This window comes from Carassius gibelio, chromosome B18, assembly GCF_023724105.1.
Source record: "Carassius gibelio isolate Cgi1373 ecotype wild population from Czech Republic chromosome B18, carGib1.2-hapl.c, whole genome shotgun sequence".
Taxonomy (NCBI): Eukaryota; Metazoa; Chordata; class Actinopteri; order Cypriniformes; family Cyprinidae; genus Carassius; species Carassius gibelio.
Genome location: NC_068413.1, coordinates 9,447,237 through 9,470,528, shown reverse-complemented (window position 1 = coordinate 9,470,528; position 23,292 = coordinate 9,447,237). Strand labels below are relative to the sequence as shown.

Here is a 23,292-nt window from a genome sequence, read left to right as displayed (position 1 = left end):
CAAGAAGACCAAAATACAGATAAGACAGAAATAGAAAAGATTTTAATGTATTTGTTTTATTACAGCTAAACCGCTCTCTACATAAACAAGTAACATTCATTAAGAAACAATGTATCCCAATTCAAATAATAAATAATTAATATAATATTTTGTACAAACTGGTATTGGTTTCCTGTACATAATGATTTCTCTCATAGCGTACCATACAGTAAGAGAAGAACTTAAGGCAGAGAGTTCATACTTGCCAGTTACTGGTACAGCTATAACAGACTGACTGTCTAGTGGTATACTTCAAGGATGTAGCGGATCAGTGGGCACATGAAATGTATGATTTCAGTGCAATGTTGAAGGGGCGATTTGTGTAGAATGATGGCGGTCTCAAATTTGTGTGCTATCAGGTAACTCAGTGCAAAGGTAAAAATACATAAATTAAATAAGCATGGGTTGATCAATCCAATTGTTAATTTGCAACACTGGAGACAAAAATCACTTATTTAGAAAGGTTAGTGGAATCTTTTGTGTACTGGCTGTCATCAAGAGAATAAAAGTGTGCTAACGTTCATCCAGGCCTAACATTAGCTGTTCCACATCCTTTTTTTTTTTAATGCATGAGAATCAATGACAAACTGCGGTCACGTTACAATGCAGCCAGAGGATATGCACACACGCAGCTATCCTGTTTAATTTCAACCAAAGTTGAATGTGACACAGCAAGTATGATTGTGGAATTAGTGCCTCAGATGTCTCATATAGTACAAATATGAGAGAAAGAGAGACACAGACACATAATTAGCTACTTGTACAATGCAAAGCAAGTGTTAAGAGCTCTTAAAATAAATGCATGAAAGTAATGCGTGATCAAACAAATAGTAAAAATATAATATATAGATTAAATAAATATTACATTTTAAACAGACGAAAAAAGACAGCACAGATTATGTTGCAATAAGGTCACCTTCCAAGCACGCTTTGAAAATCTATAAATTGTAGCCCACTTAATGCCCAAACCACACAGACCTCGAGAAAATGACATTTTATACACGGCGTTCTCGACATTTAAAATGGAACAACGACATTCACTGGAGGAGACACCAAATGGAAATGGCAAGTGAGTTTACCCATTTTTACACAAAGCTGTTAACTGGTGATCGATAGCTGGAATATTGGGACCAAATTTGGATCGTAAGGTCTGCTGGCGAGGGATATTACACTTCTGCAAGGTTCCCGTTTTGAGGAAATGATTAACATCTGCACTACGGCTAATGCAACATCGTTCTGTCATATCTGCAACAAACTAAATGAGGTATGCTATAGCGTCTGATACCCTCAGCGCTGTTTTTGCGAACCACACCTCATCTTTTGAGGTTTAGTTCAGACAAACATCATCAAAAAAAAAAGTACAAGAGTTTACCTCAGGTACTAACCAGCAAATCTGGGCACTGAAACCAAACTCCACTTCTTTCATACTTAATGTGGTGATGGATGAGAAAGAATGTGCAACTGGAATAAGACGTGACCTCTGTCCACTCTTCAAGCATGTCATGACTAGATTCTGTATTGGCATAAGGGAATGCTTCTGTACAGCACACATCCTACATAACTTAAGCAATAATAAATTACCTGCACAGGATAATGGCATTAAATAACTTGATGTTCCCCCTCGCTGATCAAACAATGGCTGAGGGAAAGAGTCTTCGAAAATAAAATGATAACGATGACTGCCATTCTATTACTTTGACTGAAATTATTTGAAGTGAAATAAAATAGCAAAAAAGTATAAAAGGTACAGAATAAGAGAATCAAGGAACAACACACACAGAGCAGTGAAAAACATCTTCAGTATCCATGGAGAAAATACCAACTGAAGTCACTCACTGAGTAGGCAGCGTCCTATTGTTTATATACAAAAGTAAAACTGAAAATAGATTTTTCTTCTCTGTACACAGTAATTTTATTCTTCTCTTTACAAAAGTCTTTGTTCTCTTTTTTTCCTTCTTCCCACCTTCCATCCTATTCACATCTAAATCTGATCACGAGTGCACAAAACTCCTTCTGCGTCCTCCTGTTGTTTGTGATAAAGGCTTGTCTTTTTGCGGGACCCCCGGCAGGGTCAGTCCAGTGAAATAACGTCGGGGATGGAGCCGTATATTACGGATGCGGCAGTATCGGAGCGCGAGCGGGACACACTGCTGTGTGGGTGGCTGTCTCTCAGACTGCTGGAGGACACCAGACTGCTGCTGCTTCCGCTGCTGCTGCCCCCGCTGCCATTGGCTGGCACTAGAGAGCTGCTCGCCGCTGACCCCGACTGCTCCAGGAAGAGCTGAGAGGAACCGTAGGGCATGAAGCGGTTCAGCAGCAGCTCGTGGTCTTCTGACGCTGATGCAGAGGCAGAGGCTGCGGCGGCAGCGGCCATGACCATGTTATAATGCTGCAGAGAAGTAGAGATGAACAGCTTAAGGCTATGCTGATGTTTAATTAAAACTGTTAGATATTGGCACTAGTGCATCTAATCCATCTAGACCAGATTTAGTTAAACATAGAGGTTTGTTTGAGCACAATGCTGCCCTCTAGCTGCTGTATCGGAGAGTGAACCTACCTGGTGATTGTCCCCTTGTAAAAATGAGAAGAAATTCAGATCTGTAGAGCAAGAAAGAAGTTGTTTGGCATGAATTTGCTTAATATATTTATGAAATATTTGTAATTGCAACAAATCCTAGACTGAATATACAAAGATTACATGTTTAAATTATGCAAAGCAAATAATGGATTACAATCAGTGATGACTACACTATCCTTCAAAAGTTTGGGGTTAGTCTTTTTTTTTTTTTTTTTAAGAAATACACCCCTTTATTTAGCAAGAATTCATTAAATTTCTCAAACGTGGAAGTTAAGCCTTTCAAAAAGATTTCCATTTCAAATACATGCTGTTCTTCTGAACTTTCCATTAAAAAAAATCCTAAAGAATCCTAAAAAAAAGGGTTTCACAGGTTTCATAGTAATATTTTGCAGCACAACTGTTTTCAACACAGACAATAAGAAATGTTTCTTGAGCACCGAATCAGCCAATTAAAATGATTTCTTCCATCACAGAAATATATTCCATCTAAAAGTATGTTAAAATAGTAATACTATTTCAAAATACAGTTTTTACTGTTTTTGTGATTTTAAAAAGCAGCCTTGGAAGCATGAAAGAAATGTCAAATTCTTTCAAAATGTTACAATCCCCAAACTCTTGAACTGTAATGACAACGCAAGCACATGAGCACGAACTCTACATAAAATATTCTATTATTGAAATGACTCCAGTACCTGAGAGGTCATTGGGTGTGTGGTAATAGTGACGGTAGTCCTGGAGGAGAGGAGGAGGGGGAGGGATGTAGTTTGTCTCCATTGCTGGCATGCTGGGAGCTCGGGCCAGTGGAGACGTCTGATGATGCAGATTTAACACTCTGCAGCAAAATATAACAATTAGGAAAACTAGTCAGATATTAAAATCATATTTTAAGTAACAAATACAATGGCTCAAAATATCATCAAAACAATTTGAAAACGCACTTGAACGTGAATTTATTCCACAAAATATAAATCAACAGGTATTTATAATAAACCATTCACAAATATACTTTTTAAAACATCTTTCAACACCATTTGTAGGGTTTAAATGTTAAGACAATAGATATACTGTTCAAAATAAAGGGAAAGTAAATTCTCACCCTTTGTTGACAGGCGGGGAGGTTGGTGATAGAGATGGACAGGCTCTTTTAGGTGGAGGCTCGTCATTATCTTCCTCGTCGGAGGAGCTGTCCAGCGTCAGGTCAATCACCTCCACTTTCTTACTGCTACTGTTGCTGCTGTGGGACGAACTGTTCCTGTGGTCTGACATTACTGACCTACAAGAGTCTTCAAAAGAGAAGCATAAAAAAACTGAAGCACTATGAACTTACTAGTTTTAAAACTGTACCATGCAAATTAGGGGTGTAACGATAAACGTATTCATATTGAACGTTCGGTACGAGGCTTTCGATTCATTGGAATAGACCTATTACATTTGAAAATAAAATAAAAGAGCTTAAAGCGTGTGGAATATAATGTTTTCAGTGCCACTGCACTCAACAAGGCAGGCCAAATGACGTAAAGGGCAACATGCTTTATGCCCAGTGGTATAATGTTACGACAGGCACGCAGGAAATGCACTGCGAAAGGCACAGCAATAACCTTCTCTTGCTGGGTTGCATCGAAAGACGATGATCTTGCCAGAGATATAGTCAAAAACATCAAATGTTGGCAATATTAAAATATTTGCGACTTCCAATTAACGTAGGCCTGTTACATTCTTATTTTTTTATTAGGCCTATTATGCAGTTACTTTTATTATTAAATAAAAATTACAATTAAATTGCCCCGCAATAATTATCATATAAATGATGTGCTGGGAGGAGGAAAAAAGATTAGGTTATTTACTCCTCAATTAAAATGTAAAAGAAAAAAAGCAAGTATTTTAAAACAGGTCTATTATACAGTGAATTACAATTAAAAGATTAACACCAATAATCAAAACTCATCAATAAAAATCAATGAAATAAAAAGCTTTTATTTTAAGAACCGACTTTCAAAAACAACCAGTTTAACACCAAATATGTTTCCTCTCATTTTTTCCCACCATTTAATATTAGAAATATTATGGGAATAAATGGAAATAGTTAGCTATATAGCATTATCAGCACATGTTGAAGTAGATCTCTGAGAGAATATGCAGCATCAGATGCTGAAAGCTCCATCATTACTCCAGCAGTAAGTTTCTGTATAGTGCATTACATGAGATTAAGCACTCACTGGCATAACTCTCTGTGTGTGTGTTATATATATCCATTGGCTCTCATTCATCGTTTAAAACAGAAATATTCCCAACATTGTAACGTAACCAATATACCCCGTAACGAGCCGGACTGTGACTCCACAGTCATATTAATCTGAACCGTGAATTTTGTGAACTATTACACCCCTATTCTAATTTTTTTACTAAAGGACTGAAACACAACTGTCTATTGTCTCCATAACTCCTAAGAAGTATAACAGTCTTTGCTGTAATACCTTCAATGCCATTTGACGAGGCTGACACTTCCTGTACCACCTTCTTGGATCTCATAGGAGCCCAACTACCATCTTCTTTAAACTGGATCTCATCACAGTCCACACAACTGCTCAGGATCTCCATGAACAACCTATTCAGAAACAAACATAGCTTAAAAAAAAAAAAAAAAACACCTTTCCCAAGAATTCCCAATTTACAGGCATAAAGTAACATCTAAAAGATTTTGTTTTTAAGAAAATAATACTTTTTTCCAGTAAAGATGCATTCAATTTTGATCTGAAATTGAATTTAACTAAGTTTAAAATAAGAAAATAAAGATGTTTATAATGTTTTACTATATATATATAAAAAAGGGAATAACACAGGAAATAACTGGTACTTCAAAAGAAAAGAAAAAAAAAAAAAAGAATTACAGAAGTGATTGCAGATTTAAGGTGGCTCACAATCACAGGTATAAATGGTGAGAGCAGCACTGACCCGTCAATAATTAGGTGCTCATATGGGGCTTTCTTGTCGCACACCGGACACACCCAGGTGGGTTTCTTCTCATTCATGAGGATGTAGAGCGTAGCATCAAAGCACTGCAGGTGTGAACAGGTGAGCGCTCGACAGGGAATTGTCAGACGCATCTTCCCGAGCTGTTCATTTACACACAGATGGACACGTCAGCATACCTCTTATGGCCACATACTGCTCTCAAATTTTATAACTGAATGATGAATATATAATAGTATCCGCTTGTGGGTTTTTTCTACATCACTTAAAATTATTCAACTGACAAAGAACACATTATGGGAAGTCAGATAGTCAGGGCTCAGTGGCCTTGGTGAAATCATTTTTCTGACAAAATGATTAATGCAACTGAATCGGAAGGAACATAAATAGGTTTAACAGAACACTTTGAAGAGAATAAAATCTTTATTGAGGGTCAATTACACACCGGACAGAGCAAGGAGACTCGCAGGCTGGTGGTGGCAATCTCACTGTCAGGGTCGGCCGTGAGCTTTTCTTTGACTGAAGAGAAAGCACAAAACATTGAATCAGTCACATCACTTGATTCACAACACTGAATACCTCTCATCAAATTCACACTGCTAACAGGTAGCTCAAGTAAGCTCTAGAACTTTACAGGATATTGGAAAACCATTTGATTTTGATAATCACTATCGCTTAATTAAACAAAATAGTGAACATTTTTCAAAATACTTGAAGTGGAAGACATTCAGCTATATAGAGGCTCAATCCAACTGTGATAAGTCTAAAGTTAACTTACTGAGAGCTCTTGAGTGGTCTGGGTTTCTAATGCCTTTTGACCGTAGTCTCTGTAGCAAAACTGAGGAGGACTGCTGTCGGACCAGGTACACTGCCATGGAGTAACTCTGTATGGACAACATAGTTTTTAAAACACATTCTGAAGATGGAAATAGATTTCAAACAGATTTATGGTTATTACCCTTCCGATTTCCGATGTCCATGACACAACAATGGTGTTGGGAACTGTTGTAGACAACCTAACCAGGGAGGTAATGTTGATGGGTCTGCTCGGCCGCTTTGGCTCCACTCCATTTTTGGTTGGGGGAAGATATCCCTGAGGACAACCACAAAAAGTCATTGAGTTTAGCACATAAAACAATAAACTACAGATAAATGTTTGAATCTGAAATAGGTTTTGTTATAATAGAAGTTAGAATAGAAGGGAAAAGACTGATGTTGAAAACCTTTAAAAGTCTAGTTTAAGTGCCAAACACAAATTTGAAAAATGTTTGTCATTTAATTACCCGTGAAACTGAGCAAAACGTAATGAGATATTTTCCTTACACCATAAATATGAGTATATTGTTTATCAAGGTTTCAAACAATTTGTCTGTCATTCGCAGACGGACTGAAAGATTCCTGATGATTTGTGAGCAAAAATAAAGCCAGACTCACAGGGAGGTTACAGGGTTTTCCATTCACTTTCACACAAAGGTTGGGTGGGAAATGATCTTCCTGAGGACAACTTGTCTCTGATAAGCAAAACCTGAAAAATATGTGTTGAGATTTCTTTAGGAATGTGTGGGAAAGAATTCCGAGACTCTCTCACTAACCCAAACAAAAGAAAGCTACGAAAATGGGGGTAAGTTAGCCTCAACACAGGAAATCAGAAAATAGACAACACATTCAAATACATTATTCAACCGCACAACACTTTAAATAGCAAAGAATTTGGTATTTTATATGGTAAACACTAAGTTTTACATTATCATAAGGTCTTGTGATAACAGAAAACATTAAACAATGGGGGAAAGCAAAAAAAAAAAAAAAAAACTCTTTAAATAATTATTTTGCTGGATATTTCCAATCCAGCTGAGCATTGAGGATTTTTTGTGGGAAACTGTTGTCTTCTCATACCTTAGCTGTACTTGCACGGTGAAGTCACATTTGGTCCCAGAGATGTCCCTGTCGAGACAAGAGGGTGGGAGTAAAGGAATGTGTGATGGAGCGTAGGAGAGAAAAGCATACCAGACATTCTACAGGATCGCTCGCTTGGGCACGTTTGATTAGCACTATTGTCTGCTATGGAATATATATAAAAAGACAAGATAAACTGCTAAACAGACGTTTTAAATTCAGCAGGTTTTCAGTTCTGGCCGAAATAGCTTTTTTAGTTCAAATTTATTACAAGCTCAAAATTAGTTGGGGTATTTCAAGCACTTGAACCACATTACCTCGTCTATGTAATTTAATACACCCCCCACCCCACACACACACACACTTACATTGAACTGCTGATCTGTTGAACTTGCTGAGGCGTTAATGCAAACGCAAAACATGTTTCCTGAAACCTCTGACTGTTGTCTGAGGCTGTAAAACAAAAAGAGAGGAGACGATTGTAAAAGATGGTGAACCAATCGCTCGATTGATAAAATGACAGTGATGAGAGTTGAAGAACTCTGTGAAGGAAAGGTCAGCCAAGCTAGGGAGTCATTTTCATTGCTACAATCATAATACACTGATACAAATAATAAGGAATTCAAAGTGTTTACCATTTAAATGTGACTGCTTTATGAAAAAGCACAGTTCAGGGAGCTTACTAACTAGTCATTTATGTAGCAATTTAGAAAATATGTACTGCATACCAATGACATTTAGAGATCTGTGTGCTGCCGACTTTGTAGCAAATGTATGGAGAGGGTCTTTTCTGTTTCTTAGTCCTAAATAAATTCTTAAGTCTCGAGTGTTTACTGTAAATGAAACTGTTAGGGAGGACCAGTTTCCTTGTAATGTAAATCGTTTCTGCTGGTCCACATACTTTTGGTTATATAACATATATTTGCATTTTTCTTGACAGCATCCTTGAAAGTACTTATAGTAAAACCAATAACAAAGCATCATCTCAGTTACAGACACAAGGTTTCTGGTCCTTTTCTGTGGAACTACATTAAATGCTTGTGCAGTTTAGTTCAAAGCCAAACTCTGAAACATGGCTAAAAATAACTTGGGGCTACATAACCCAATCTTCTTAAATGAAGCACGGGTTTCAGGAGCGAGAGAGAGTGAGAGAGATAAGAGGAAGCTCTTTCCGCACCTCGTTTTGCGCTCCGCTCCACACCACACACACAGGTGGCTGAACTCAATGAAAGAGACTGAAATGAGAGGTGCGTTTTCTGCACACTGACCACTTGAGTAGTCATGTGAAGAGGAAAATCTATTCCACTTAAAGTGGAGAGAGTTTAACAGTGAGAAGCTGGTAGATGGTTAATCTGTACTCGTGAGGAAGGAGAGGACGTGAGCCAATTCTCTGGTGCGCAAAAGATCCATCAACACTGGTTGCTCTCTCAGCTCAAACACAACTCCGATTTCACCAATCATTTTCATCACATTGACCTAGAAAGAATGTTCAGTCCGAGTGGCTTCAACTCAATATGGGAGAAGGACCATTGTGTTTCCTGAAAGCAATTTGAGGTTACAGGGTTCTTTGCCTTGCATAGCAAAAAGCACTCATTATATGGCAATCTCCACATAAATTGAACTCTAGAAGAGTGCTTGTAAGAAAATTAAACTTGAAATAAGGTAACCTGCTTCCTCACTCCAAAATGAGGTAAGCATTGGTTAAGAACCTAGATTTGATTCAAACTGCACTCACTGCAATTCATTTTTGATGCCGTTTGGCATAACTGTCTAAATACATATATTCTGAGTATTTACTTTGGCATTAATTTTCTTTTAAAGAATAAAAAACAGGCTTGCACTTAAAAAAAAAAAATCCACATAATTATAATCATAAATGTCCTGAAGTGAGAACACTACAGGCTAGTTATGTGAACATCTCACAGACCAAAATCTGAAAAAGTACATAACACTTAAACCTGCTGACAAGATAACTATCAAAACAAAAAGGCATTAACACAGACTCTGTGCTTAATGACACATCCTCTTCAATGATATTGGCCTTTTATTCTTAGCAGGAGCTGGACAACTAAATATAGCACAGATGGCCCTTGTCCAATCTGATAAGCCATAAATCACTTGAAGAGCACCTTTATGTTTGTATAGGTGGGGGAGGGGAAGTCTTCATAAGAGGCCTAGATTGCCTTTAAAGAATGTACAAAAATACAGTTTTTACAAAAATGACTAGATAGGTGGGCTGTCCTAATCAGGGCTTGAAAATGAAAAAAATCTATCAAATCGGTTCACTCATAGCTGATTTCAACGTTTCCATTCCTGCGTTCATCTGCATTATTATTGTTTCAAAACTGGTGTGCCTAGAAAAAATACAGGTTAATAATGTTATTAACTTTTTTCTTTGCCTATAATAATAAAAATAATATAGCTGCAAGCAGCAATTACAGGGCCAAGCACTACAGAAGCAAGCATCAGACCAAGTGCAGAAATGAGTAATTAAAGCCATTTTAGGATGATCTTAGTCAAAACGGCTGAAAAACAATAAATACAACCTCTAGTAACATGATTTATTGGCTTATCACGTTTGAAAAAAAGGTTAACAAATCGATGTGGTATGTTCTGTCCTTTGGAGTTGACAATGGCACACACAAAGTTTGGTGTCAATATGCCAAACCATACAAAATTCGTTGCTGTAGTATTGTGAAAAACGGTTTTGTTTATCAATACAAAATCCATATCTTTTTGTCAGCATGGTCTGAAGATGATATGATTCGATTTTGGTGAAAATCGGACCAACAGCCTTGGATAAGTCCGTAAAAGTAGGTTTTAAAAGAAAATCGAAATGGTGGACAAAGTTTGGCTGACTATGGCAACATTGGTATCACTGTTCTCAGCATGACACAAAGGGATCTTTTAATACCAGTCTCATTACAATAGGCATAATTCAGAGAAAGCTATTAGCATTTTTTAGAAATTTCATTACAACTTTTGACGACAAAGTGGCACTGTCTCAAAACTTTGAGCAATTTCAGGTCATGGTCTCTATGGTACATACAATCATTCATAATGGTACACCAATGCATTCATAAAATATGGCATTTTATATCATAATCATCTATTGTAGTCAATGGCAATTTCATGTTTTGTTCAATTATAGCGCCACAGAGAGGCACAATCCCACCAAATTTTTTTATGTGTCAGAGTGTGTATATACATACGTGGGTCCAATTTGGTGAACTTTCTATTTTTGTTTTAGTATTACAGATTTTAATATATAAGAAGAGAAAAAAAAATGAATGATGGTTGACTTTGCCACTAACTATCACATTTTTGGCAATTGGGCATTAGTGTATAATGGGCACGCTTTGTTTCCGAATTTACTACGGTGGTTTTGTGTCGATCAGAGTAACGTTTTTTAGGATATTGGCAAATGTTTTTTTAAAAGCCAAAATGCAATGTTGCACAAACCATAAGGCAAAACCTGGAATGCTTGCAATTGCTGGACTCGGCAAGGATTCAGGAGTCTGCAAAGGTGAGTCCCATGAAAATAAGTTTATCACACCCAAAGTTATAATCAAGTGAATATTTGATTTTACCACTAAGTGGCGCTGGCTCGAAACTTCTCAGGCTCCTTCAGTGCATTGTGCTGATGACCCATACCAAGTTTCGTAATGATACAGCAATGCGTTCGTAAAATGTAGCAATTTACTAAAAAATAAAAAATGGCCAATGCCCAAAATGACTGACATGGGAAAACTAGGTATCATTCGACTTGGCATGGCGCACCTTGTGATTTTTGGCTAAGCAATTCAGAAGTTATAATTAAAAATATGCATTTTTCATATCTCCTGACCACTAGGTGGTACAGTGCCAAAACACTGCAGGCAGTCTCACGTCATGCTTGTTATAACACACAAATTTGGTCTCAATACACCAAACCGTTGAGGAGATACATCCTCAGGTCCATTTTTGCATGCTTTTCGTCTTTTTGCGTGTTATTCGAGTTTAACTAATCAACTTGAATTCCATAACTTTTTGCCAGCATGGTCTGAATGTGATCTGAGCCAGTTTTGGATTAGAATCAGGCAAACGGTTTAGGACGAGATCGAAAAAGTAGGTTTTTGGAACAATTAAAAATAGTGGGAAAATTAACAACAAAAAAAAAATCGATTCAGCAATATCAGTATAATACTGCAATTCGTAATTAATGTTGGTATGTCGTGCAGCCCTAAACTGAACTGTGTGAGTGTGTGTCATTGAAACACAAATTTAGCTGCAACCCTGCGACCCACCCTGTCCCACTCTGTGACCCACAAGTGGGTTGCGACCCACAGTCTGAAAACCCCTTTTCTATGACTTCAGAAAGTTTGAAAATCCCTGGTAACTTTTATTGCAACTCCTGTACAGAAATACTGCAATACAGAGTGGAACAAAACTGCTAATGTTCATTCAGGACAAAGATAATGCTTCAAACGACATGACATTGGAGACAAAATTTCTTGGAAATGGCTTTACCAAGCTGTATACTCTCTGAAAAGCTGCATTTCTAAATTCATTACCGTGGAAACACTATTCAACCTTAATAATCAAACAGTCAGCTGTTAGATATCATTCCTATTACTCACCTAAACTGGTGGGCTTGATAAGCTCATCAAGTACATCGTAGAATGGGAGCCTTTGGAGCTTGACGTCTGGATGGACTGGGTGAAGGTTGGAGGCCAGATGGGGCAGGCCCAGCTCGTGCTTCGGCCCAAGCAGTGCGACAGGTAGTAGAGACGGTGAGCCATGCCCATCAAATCCCAGCTGTGTCAGGCTGGCAGGCAGGCCTGCGGGAGCCCCTCTAGTAGTGGAGTGTATGCCAGGGAGGGAGAGGTCTGTCGGGGACACCATCTTTGTGGGGAAGCGGCGGCGGTAGAGCTCCTTGATCTTCATCTGCACGGCAGGGCTACAGCCGGCTTTCAACAAATGTAGAGCTTTGGTCAAGAGTTCGTGCTTCCTTCCATGTTTGTTGCGGCCAGCATAACCCAAGAGAACCTGAAGCTCTGAGACACGGAGGCTCATCACCATTTGCTGTTGTAAAAAAATATTAGAACAAACAGGAGTTAAATTATACAAATATATGTATATATTATTTTTTAGTATGTTACTAGGATTTACACAAGCTCCAGTCTGGATCCAGAACACCTGAGAAGAGATGATGGTGACCTCTCAGAGGACCCCAGATGATACTAACCCTGAGTCAACAAGATAACTAACAAATATTGCAAGTGTGATTGCATCATATAATAATTGCGGTTAATAGTTCATCATCTGGCTGACTACGTCTTGTATTATTTTTTCAGAAAAATCCTGTCATACGTGCACAAACTGACAGTCACCACTTATAAGCTACTACTAAATATTGTGGAAACTTAATTTTCTGTAAAGATCCTTTGTAACGATTTGTATTGTAAAAAGCACTATACAAATAAACTTGAATTGAATACTGACTAATAACTTCCACATGTTACACCTACTGAAAGATAGACATATGAAAGTTTCATTTCTACGTAATCATTAAATCATCCTAACTCGTGGTATTTTTAATGATGGTGATTTATTATGAAGTTATCCAGTCGGTTCAATAGGACCTATAATTTATATGACGTATACACAATGTAGACAATGTAGCCAAAATTAGCAACAAGTAGAGATGCATCGATAGATCAGCCAGGGATCGGAATCAGACCATTTTCCTCATGATCAGCCTGGATCAGTGACGGAGATTTACCAGCAAATATATTTAGCTTTTCATATATCCAAGTGGGCTGGGGATAATTCATGGGTTGGGTAATAAAATTCATTCTGATTATATGCGGGTGTGTAGAAGGTGGATAAAATAAATCATAAATGATGCAAATATTAACAAAACATTTTTTTCATGAGGCAGATGATTTCTTTTGTGTATGTGTATGTTTGTTCGTTCGCCTGATTGAGAAGTTTTAGTGACAGAAAACAGTGACATTCCAGATAAATGCTATTGAGCAGGCTAATATGGCCAGATAAGATATTTTGTTTTATAAATAAACGCTCATTTAAAAGCAGCCCACGATCAGCTTATGTTACCGTTATCCCTTACGACTCACACAAGGTTTTGTTCCATTCTCTATGCTGTGCCAACTCACAAAAGACTATTTTTAGCCAAGAAACATGGAGAGCTGCTTCAGAAACATGCCGCGGGTGCAGTATAAACACAAGAACTGACTAGAGCGTCTGCGATCAGCTCCGGTTCAAGTGGAGACGTAACGCACCACAGACGTGTGGAGTGAGACGCAGATCAGCTCTAACGTCACTGAAACTGCTTTTAAAAATGAACCATCCATTCATCATATCATCATGCAAAACATACATGACAAAATGCTAATTTTTTATTGTTTCTCGAACTGTCATAACTGCTCAAAATCATTTATGGCACGCATCATGTACATGGTCAGGCGTTGACGTCATCAAATTGCAATCGGTTCATGAGATAGGCCAAATAGTGTGTACCGATCGAGTCAAGAAATGTGATTATCGGCCGATACCGATCTCGGGGGGATCGAACAGAGCATTCCTAATCTTTACTGAACAAAAACATACATTGTTTTAAAAAAAGAATGTTTTTTTTTTTTTTTACTTCTATATAGTGGTGTATTTTTAATAGATTTTGTGACTACTGACAGATAGATATCTCCAAGGTGAAATCACAGAGTCATCATTTCTACTCAAACATTAGTTAACCTAACTTTTGGTAACTAGTTTCTAGGTGCCTCATTTTCAATGATGGTGATTTAATATGAGGTTATCCAGTCAGTTCATAGGACCTATGATTTATACGCTTTATACACAATGTAGACCGACTAGCACTAAATTAGCTTCAGCGAGTGTTCATTATAAACCAAAAGTCATTCATAGTCATACTGGCCATAAGGCAAGTCAGTGATGATACAATAAGTTCATTTTGCCAAATGCAAAACAAGTCAGGTTTTTGTAGGATTTTTAGGTAGTAAGTTAACATTTGCAGTGTGTTGTTGTTGTTTTTTGCAATGCAGACCTGTAATTGTGACAGCCCTCATGTACGGCGTCTGACCACATATGTAAATGTTAGCACCTACATGTGTGGGATCAAAACCACTTCTCATGTGCAGACTTTACCTCCCCTGTCGTTCTTGGATATTCTGAGAATATAAAGGGCTGTGTTGATGTTACCGGCATTTGGATTCTATTAAAATCTATGGACAAGTAGAGAGGTGAAGAGGGTGCAATAGTGGGGGAAGGGAAGATCAAGCCTTAGCCTGGGCCAGTTAGCTTTCATAACAAAAGCAGTGGAGCACAGCTCCAGGGAAAACAAGAGAACCGCAGAGGCTCATATTTCTCCACTTCAGAGAGACCAGAGTCCCCTCCCCAGTTTACTGCCAAGTGCCAATTGGACTGTTTACACAAATACTGACACAAACACACTTTATTAATTTCCTCCCACCCACCCACCTCCTAACACAAACAAATGATGAGACTCTTGCTCTCGTCCTACTGTAGTTAGGAAAGGCCCCCTAGTATAAACCTAGAAGAGATCAAGAAGCTTGGTATAGCATGAATGGTTTCAGAACGTTTTTCTTTCATGCTTCTAAAAGCAAATGAATATCCCACAACCTGTCTGAAAGTCTGGACTCTTGGTCAACAGTTGAAGCCCCTAGACAACAGTGAGCTAGCTGAGAGATCAGGAAGAAAGGAGCAAACACTATTAAGTAAATGGTTTATTAGGATGAGCTCATTCTCTTCATTAGAGCCCAATAATCCTGAAGACAAAGGAATAGGAAGTGGACCCTTAGCTGTGCAAAAACCTTCCTGAAGATTAAGCACTCAGGCATCTTCATGAGATTCTAAGGAATCCTAAACCTTATGGTTTTTCACAGCTACAGGTTAAGTCCACCTTCACAAATTTGAGGTCGGTAGGATTTTTCAAATGTTTTTTTAAGAGAAGGGGGAAAAGCCTCTTTTTAATATTTAATTATTTAAAATAACTGTTTTCTGTTATATATACAGTACAGACCAAAAGTTTGGACACACCTTCTCATTCAAAGAGTTTTCTTTGTGTTCATGGCTATAAAAATTGTAGATTCACACTGAAGGCATCAAAACTATGAATTAACACAACTGAAAATATGTCGTATTCTATGTTCTTCAAAGTAGCCACCTTTTGCTTTGATTACTGCTTTGCACACTCTTGGCTTTCTCTTGATGAGCTTCAAGAGGTAGTCACCTGAAATGTTCTTCCAACAGTCTTTAAGGAGTTCCCCGAGAGATACTTAGCACTTGTTGGCCCTTTTGCCTTCTGTCTGCGGTCCAGCTCACCCCTAAACCATCTCGATTGGGTACAGGTCCGGTGACTTTGGAGGCCAGGTCATCTGACGCAGCACCCCATCACTCTTCTTCTTGGTCAAATAAATTTAATTTAAATTTAAAATTAAATTTATGCATTTAGCAGACACTTTTATCCAAAGCGACTTACAGTACATTCAGGCTATCAATTTTTACCTATCATGTGTTCCCGGGGAATTGAGCCCCCAACCTTGCGCTAGCAGTTGAGCTACAGGAACACTAATAATAACAACAAATAGCCCTTGATGCCTTCAGTGTGACTCTACAATTTTCATAGTTATGAAAGTAAAGAAAACTCTTTGAATGAGAAGGTGTGTCCAAACTTTTGGTCTGTACTAATATATATATATATATATATATATATATATATATATATATATATATATATATATATATATATTTTTTTTTTTTTTTTTTTTGAAAACGGCAAAGTTGTATTTTCAGCATCATTCTTTCAGAAATCATTCCAAAATGCTGATTTGGAGCTTAAGAAACATTTTTATTATTAATGTTAAAACAGTTATCCTGGACTGGCTAATACTTTTGTGAAAATTGTGACATACTTTCCATGATTCTTTGAATAATAAAAAAAAAAAAGAGCAAGTGTTACTTGAAAATATCTTTTGTAAATATCTGTACTGTCACTTTTGATCAAGTTAATACGTACTTTCTGAATAAAAAGCTAAAAAATAAAATAAAAACCTTACTAACCCCAAATTTCTGAAATGTGATACAGATCAATGATACAGATAACCTATGGGAAATGGGCTCTTGGGTCTGTAAACACACGTCTAAATATACCCCTTCTAAGCAGCAGGATGCTGAAGACAAGGTTTCTATAAAAGCTAAGTCCATTCAGGCAGTGGGGGCCTAATGGTTAGAATCAGACATGTAGTTCGAAGGATGCCGTTTCGAGTCTAAGTTCTGGCAGGAATTGTCGTTGGGGAAAGTGAATAACCAGAACTCTCTTCCACCTTCAATACCACGACCTGGTTGTGTGTAGGGGTGTGACGGTTAGTATATAACCGTGAGACCGGCGGTTATAGTTGAACACCGTCATTAGAACTCTATAACCGCCAAAACAGTGTCATTAAAATATTTTTTACAAACATTTTTTTATCAAAAATTATTTTCATTTTTTAGATAGGATCATAAGATGCGCAATATATCGGGAGACATGGTTTTTACCACTTAATGAAGTTTTGTAAATCGTCAGACATGATATTTACCACATCATACAATTTTGCTTTGTAGAAAACCTTTCTTAAAAACGAATTTCGTTTTGTACAAATTTTATCTTAATTTTAATAAATGTTTCATCAACCAATTGCATGTATTTTAATAAATAAAAAGCAAATATAGCAGACAATGATAACCGTGACATGGAAGCGCCAGCGCGCCGCGTTCACTTGCACTGCACTGTGAACTAGAGCGCATCTCATCATAAATGAAACTCAGCGTAGGCCTATGCCTCATACATTAGCATTAAATATCTTTGCTGCATCCTTTCTAGAACAGACAATGGCTTTTTTTTGCGGCTCGCATCAGCAAAGCATTGCATCGCCATAGACCGCAAAACAATCAGAGGATGGCGGGCGGGTGCGGCTTTGAAATTTGCTCAAAAAATGTTGGCGCGGATGATGAGTTTTGTGACAGATCTCCTTAAACGGAGGTCTGAAATCTCTGCCCCTTTATCGATCAGAGCGCGCGCTGAAACGGAGTTAACCCGCTATCTCCAAGAACAACCAATTGACTTTACTGCGATTTTCTGCGATATATTTTGCGATTTTTCTTACAAACAAAAATGGGGTGAACACACTTTCATTGTAATTTTAAATGATTTAAACATCGACACCATCGTGTCAATAGATTAATATGCGCGCGGGAGCGAGAGCAAGACAGCGCTCGTGTTGTTTGAAGACGGCTCGCTCTCTCTGTCTCTCTCGCGCTCACTCGCTCGCGCTCTCTCTCTCTCTCTCTCTCGCTCACGCGCACGCTCTCTCTCTCCCTCTGTCTCTCTCTCGCGCGCTCTCTCTCTGTCTGTCTCTCTCGCTCGCGCTCTCTCTGTCTCTCTCTGTCTCTCTCACGCTCTCTCTCTCTCTGTCTCTCTCGCTCTCTGCCCTGTTAAATTTGCATGTGTTTTTCAGTCCTGTCAATGATAAACTTTCACTCTATGATGGTTAAGCTGTGCAATTAATCCGCGAATCACATTCGTCAAGGGCCGGGCAGCAGTTGGCCCGTACAGTTAATGAATAACAGATCAACTACGACAGCCTACCTTGCACATCCTGTGATGTGACTATCGTGGATTCGTACATCACGATATCGATGCTTAAACAACACGTCGTGCAGCCCTAGTGTGTGTGCACTTGGGTGGGTTAAATACAGAGCACATATTCTGAGCATGGGTCACCATACTTTGCCACTCGTCACTTCACTTTCACTTAATCAGCAGCTAAAAACAAGTACCACAGATCATGAAAAAAAAATCTTCTAAAAAGTGAGAGATTATAAATATATAAAGAAAAAGACACCTTGCAAAACATAGTAGAACAAAGTCGGTCCTGGAGAGCCAGAAGCTGCTTTGAAACTATCAATATTGTATAAAATGCTATAAAAGGTGACTAGACCTATGTAAATTTACATGACGTTAGATTTTATTATATTTCCAAGCTTAGAAATGAAAGTTAGCTGTTATTTCATGGGTTTACATGGCCGAGGGAACCCTGCAGGTTGCTATACTTTAATTCATGATCCACTGTTTAACAGCCATTGCAATCATTTGAGCACAAACATTTTCTTAGAAAACTGAAACATTCTTTGAAGTTCTATTTTTAGGGGGCATTTTTGTTGTTGTGCGTTTTCTGTTTCCACAAAATCTGTGGGATCAGGAAAGGTCCAGGAATCAAACTCAAGCTGTCCGAAGCTCTGCTGCACTACAAACTTTATAGACATTTGAGAAGAAGAAAAACAAACAAACAGAAATTTAATCTAGAAAGCTTTTGCACCCATTCATTATGAAGAGTGAGTGACTAGCACAGACTTCAGAATTTCTCTTTTGTGCACCATAAGAGACAAACCGCTTACAGGTTTAGAACAACATGAGGGTAAATAAATGATGATAGAATATCTTTTTAGGCTCTCAGATAATTCCAGCACTACTTCCAAAAACATCAAAGCAATACAATAGCAGGCTCTGTTCTATGGTCTGATTAGGAATTAAGAACAGTCTAAAGCAGTGGTCTCAAACTCAATTCCTGGAGGGCCACAGCTCTGCAGAGTTTAGCTGCAACCAGCTCCAAATCACACCTGCTTGGAAGTTTCTAGTAATCCCGAAGACCTTGATTAGCTGGATCAGGTGTGTTTGATTAGGGTTGGAGCAAAACTGTGCAGAGCTGTGGCCCTCCAGGAATTGAGTTTGAGACCAATGGTCTAAATAGTACACTACTTCTCAGAAAATGTGTATTTAATTAAACAACTGCTTGAATTACTAGTAAGGTTACTGATTTAGTTTCAATAAGTGTGGTTATCAGAAGCCTAGATTCAGTTATGATAAAGACATAACCATAGGAAGCACTTCTCTGAAAGGATGTAATTTTGGTACCTGCATGAAGCAGACTTCCTTCCTGCATAACCCACAAATGCACTGATGCACAATAACAATAAAATAAATCTATAAGAATCTATAAAACTATAAGAGAATTCGTGCTTAAAAATCACCAGTTTCATTAAGCACCAGGAAGTGGTTTAAACTATGAGCTTTTTGTTTTAATCAATACATCAAACAATATGATACAGGTTTGCAATGCAACTGCAAAAGCTAGGATTAAAATCTCAATAACACACTAACTAGAAGTACTACAACAGGTGTACATTTGATCATCATCTTAAGATAAGATTTTATTAGATGAGTTATTTCAGACAGTGGTGGGTCAAAAGGTTCTGTCATTGAACATAAAACTAAAATAAATAAATAAAATCCTGATTCTGGAGTCAAAAGGTGAAAATAAGTTATCTTAGAATGTCAATATTTCATAACTTTACACTTTCATATAAATTTAACTGGTATTAAAATTTAAAGACAACTATCACTCCAACTAAATCTGTGGCTCATTGTTTGTGTCATTGTTTGAAAACAGAACAGGAAATGCCTCCTATAATGTCAAATCCAAAACGCACGGCTCAAAACAAACAAACAAACAAAAAAAGTTATTTGGATTATCATAAGTAAAGGTCATTTTGTTCTCTGAAAAATATATGTTTTATTACTGTCAACAAGAGTATCATGGTACAATGTGCCATTGCCAAACATAGCTACTAATTTTATGAAAAAGAAAAATCTACTATATAAGGGGGCATGGTATGGTGCCTCGTCTTCTCTTTTTGGAAAATACTGTTGCCAAATGGTCTGATCCATAACTCTTTCAAATGAACTAACAGATACTTTTGACAGTATACGGTCTAAGTGACAGAATCAATGCCAGTAGAGGTCAACATGTTTCTCTCCTTAAGAAATAACATTATAGCTGACCAAATGAATTTAATATAACTAGGAATCCACATCATGATTATAACAAAAAAATGTAAGTGGGAAAATCAAGCACAATCAAATTACATCAAAATAAGCAACAACGACAAAAGACATTAAAATATATATATATATATATATATTTTTTTTGTCTCAATGCAGGACTTCCTACGAAATCACAGTGAAAGAAACAGGCCATTATCGATAGTCATAGTGCATCAAAATCTGGTGCTGTATAAACAGAGACAGTAGTATTTTTGGATGTCACATACTAAGTTCAAAGGTTCAAACGTGTCTATGATGCCCAAAATTCACTCTTGGTTGTCAGATATTTAGGTCATGAGTCTGAGCAGTTGTCTGCTCTTCTAAATGCATCAGGTTAACAGAAGTCCTAACTGCCAAAGTAACGTTACCGAATCTCCAGGCTGTTAGCAGCCTACGCACCACCCACATGCTGCTTCACACTTACGACCGACTCCTCTGACGTCCCATGGACCATTTAATCCCTTCATTTAAACGTTAAAACAACAATTAGCAATATAAATATCCTAATTCAGATGGAAGACAGCTATTTTTACTCTAGCAGACAGGTAGTTGTGCGGGTTAGCTGGCAGCTAGCTGGATCCATCACAACAATAACACTGTTCCTTTAACCGGCCTCAGAACTGCTCAAAGAGCGCGTTTAAATTAATACGGAACGGCGCCTCGTTCAAAAGTAAATCACAGGAAAGGGTCGGAAGAAAAACATTGCCGAACAGGTCTTGGATAAAGGCTGTATTGAAAGTAATTTGTGGGTTATACTTTACCTTCAATTCCGCACTCTCCGCCATCTTGTTTCTCTGGCGCAAGCGTGATCGCGCTCATCGTTGTCTTGGCACGTGACCAGGACGCGTGCGGGTTCAAATGTGCAGGAATCCCTCTCTAGTTCAAAAAGTAGCGCGCGGATTACGTGATTTCTCATTGCCTGAATGCAATATATGGCATCGACCAGATCTCCTGTAACCAGATTAGATTTATCAATTTATACAATTCATACATTTTTTGTTGTATTGATTAAACAAAAAGGTAACGGTACATAATTTCCAGAAAATCGGATGGGATTTGCGTTCAGTGACGGGAAGTCCGAGTCATTTCCACAAATCTAATTTAAAAAATGTAAAAAATAAATTGTAAACAAAGTTTGGCGATTTTTTTTTTACAACCATGATCCATCTTTCAATATCTAAACCAAATATAATATGCATTTATATTAAACAATGCTAAAATCCTTTACATCTTTTGGCTGGCTTTGATAAATAAAAAATAAAACACGGATATGAGTTTGACAGCTGAACTCTGATCTAATCTTAACATCTAGTAACTTATTTGTAACATTTCTGCTGTTTGGCTATTTGCTAGGCCATTTACTTTGTATCCCATCAGCCTAAACAAATGAATACATTTGTAGTACATAAGCGTGTAGGGTGAATCAAACACTCTTTTAAGCAGGCACGTTAAAGAAGTATTGCCTTCTTGATTTTTCAGCTTTATACAATAATGCTTATGAAAATATTCCGCATTTGTTTCAGAGTGTAATAACTATTTTGAATCCTATTTTTCGAGTCTATGGATGTCCACTAGATGGCAGAAGCACACCTTTTATTGTTATTCCGACTTTTCGCGGACGTTTTCTTTCCTTTTTCTTGTAGCAGTGCAGTCAAACTCGGGAGGGAATAAGTGTGGATTTATTATTTTATCCAGTTTCGTTTAGTTGTATTAGCATCAAATTGTTTTATTTTGTTTTTTCATTGTATCAGAACATAGCCATAATAATAACAATTCTGCATCTAATGATTCTGCTTATTTATAATACATGATTGCAAAGACTTTAATTGATAAACCAGAGACTGTGGTAATATGTTTATTTATTTATTTATTTGGGGGGGGGGGGGATTTGTTCAGTATGCAGTAGGCTAAAGTCTTCCTAACCTTAACCAATTCTATAAGTACAAATCAACAAAATAGATTGTAGGTATAATTGCAAAATTCTATTTATGTGACCTATCTATTAAGATTCCAAAATAGCAAGGTTCTAGAAACCTATACAGCTGACTACATTATAGCAGTATTTATGTGGACAGAACATTTATTTTTACCCTAAGTTTCATGAGTTGGTAAAAGTGGGTCTCATTACTTGTGATGTTGTCCAGAAATACTTGTTCTGTGGAAGGCGAGCTGATGGACTGAGAGGAAAGAACCAACAATACCTTCATCTTCATCAAACTCATCTACTAAGTTGTTGTCAATACATGGAGATGGAAACTAAAGTAGCAGTAAAATCAGTTACTTAGCTAAAAACAAATGTGTGTTAGTGGATACATGTAATGCATCTTAACCCTTTTCGTGACTCATTAGCCTATTGATGTAAGGACACCATGTCTCATGCGCATGCATTACAAAAAAAAACATTAAATTATGAGAACTGAAAAACTATGTCTGCTTTACAATACTTCATTATTTTCAATATATCGCAATCATCTTTCAGATGCTAAATACAAGCTCAAAAAACACAATAAATGATAAAAAACGATTATTGATTATATAATAATAATTGTTAGTTAATATATTCAGCTCATCAATAAACCAAAAAGGAATGTCTAATAAAGGGGTGAGGGTCATACCCCACCCCATCAGACTAGTGGGAACTTACTTCAACACCCTGAATTTAAGACTATATATTTTTTTAATAATGCAATGATCAAAACTGTCATAATGATACAGTTATTTTCATGGAAATATGCACAGGTATATTCAAACTAAGATTTTGATATCAATGTCATGTTGTTCTTTGGGACTCACACAGATGCAAATGTTATTCATTGTTATGGAAATTGATGAAATGAAGACCAAC

General features: G+C 37.4%; 1 protein-coding gene across 1 annotated transcript; it reads right to left on the bottom strand.

Annotated features, from left to right (window-relative positions):
- Nucleotides 1–20: 20 nt before the first annotated feature.
- Nucleotides 21–21,342, bottom strand: pias1b (protein inhibitor of activated STAT, 1b). Its single transcript, XM_052582656.1, has 14 exons — nucleotides 21,209–21,342; nucleotides 12,103–12,547; nucleotides 7,852–7,936; nucleotides 7,484–7,531; nucleotides 7,022–7,112; nucleotides 6,546–6,680; nucleotides 6,366–6,471; nucleotides 6,033–6,106; nucleotides 5,570–5,730; nucleotides 5,092–5,222; nucleotides 3,714–3,900; nucleotides 3,310–3,449; nucleotides 2,597–2,637; nucleotides 21–2,428 (listed from the first exon to the last, which is right to left on the bottom strand). The coding sequence occupies exons 1-14, from the start codon at nucleotides 21,230–21,232 to the stop codon at nucleotides 2,111–2,113; spliced, it is 1,986 nt and encodes a 661-aa protein (XP_052438616.1). The 5' UTR covers nucleotides 21,233–21,342; the 3' UTR covers nucleotides 21–2,110.
- Between the last annotated feature and the right edge of the window lie 1,950 nt (nucleotides 21,343–23,292).

Excerpts from the sequence above, each read along its gene's own strand:
- pias1b (XM_052582656.1), bottom strand. The coding sequence starts at position 21,232 with ATGGCGGAGAGTGCGGAATTGAAG. Across the intron at positions 7,113-7,483 it reads ACCGTGCAAGTACAGCTAAG|GTTTTGCTTATCAGAGACAA; the intron begins GTATGAGAAGAC and ends CATATTTTTCAG. Across the intron at positions 2,638-3,309 it reads CACACCCAATGACCTCTCAG|ATCTGAATTTCTTCTCATTT; the intron begins GTACTGGAGTCA and ends CTTGCTCTACAG.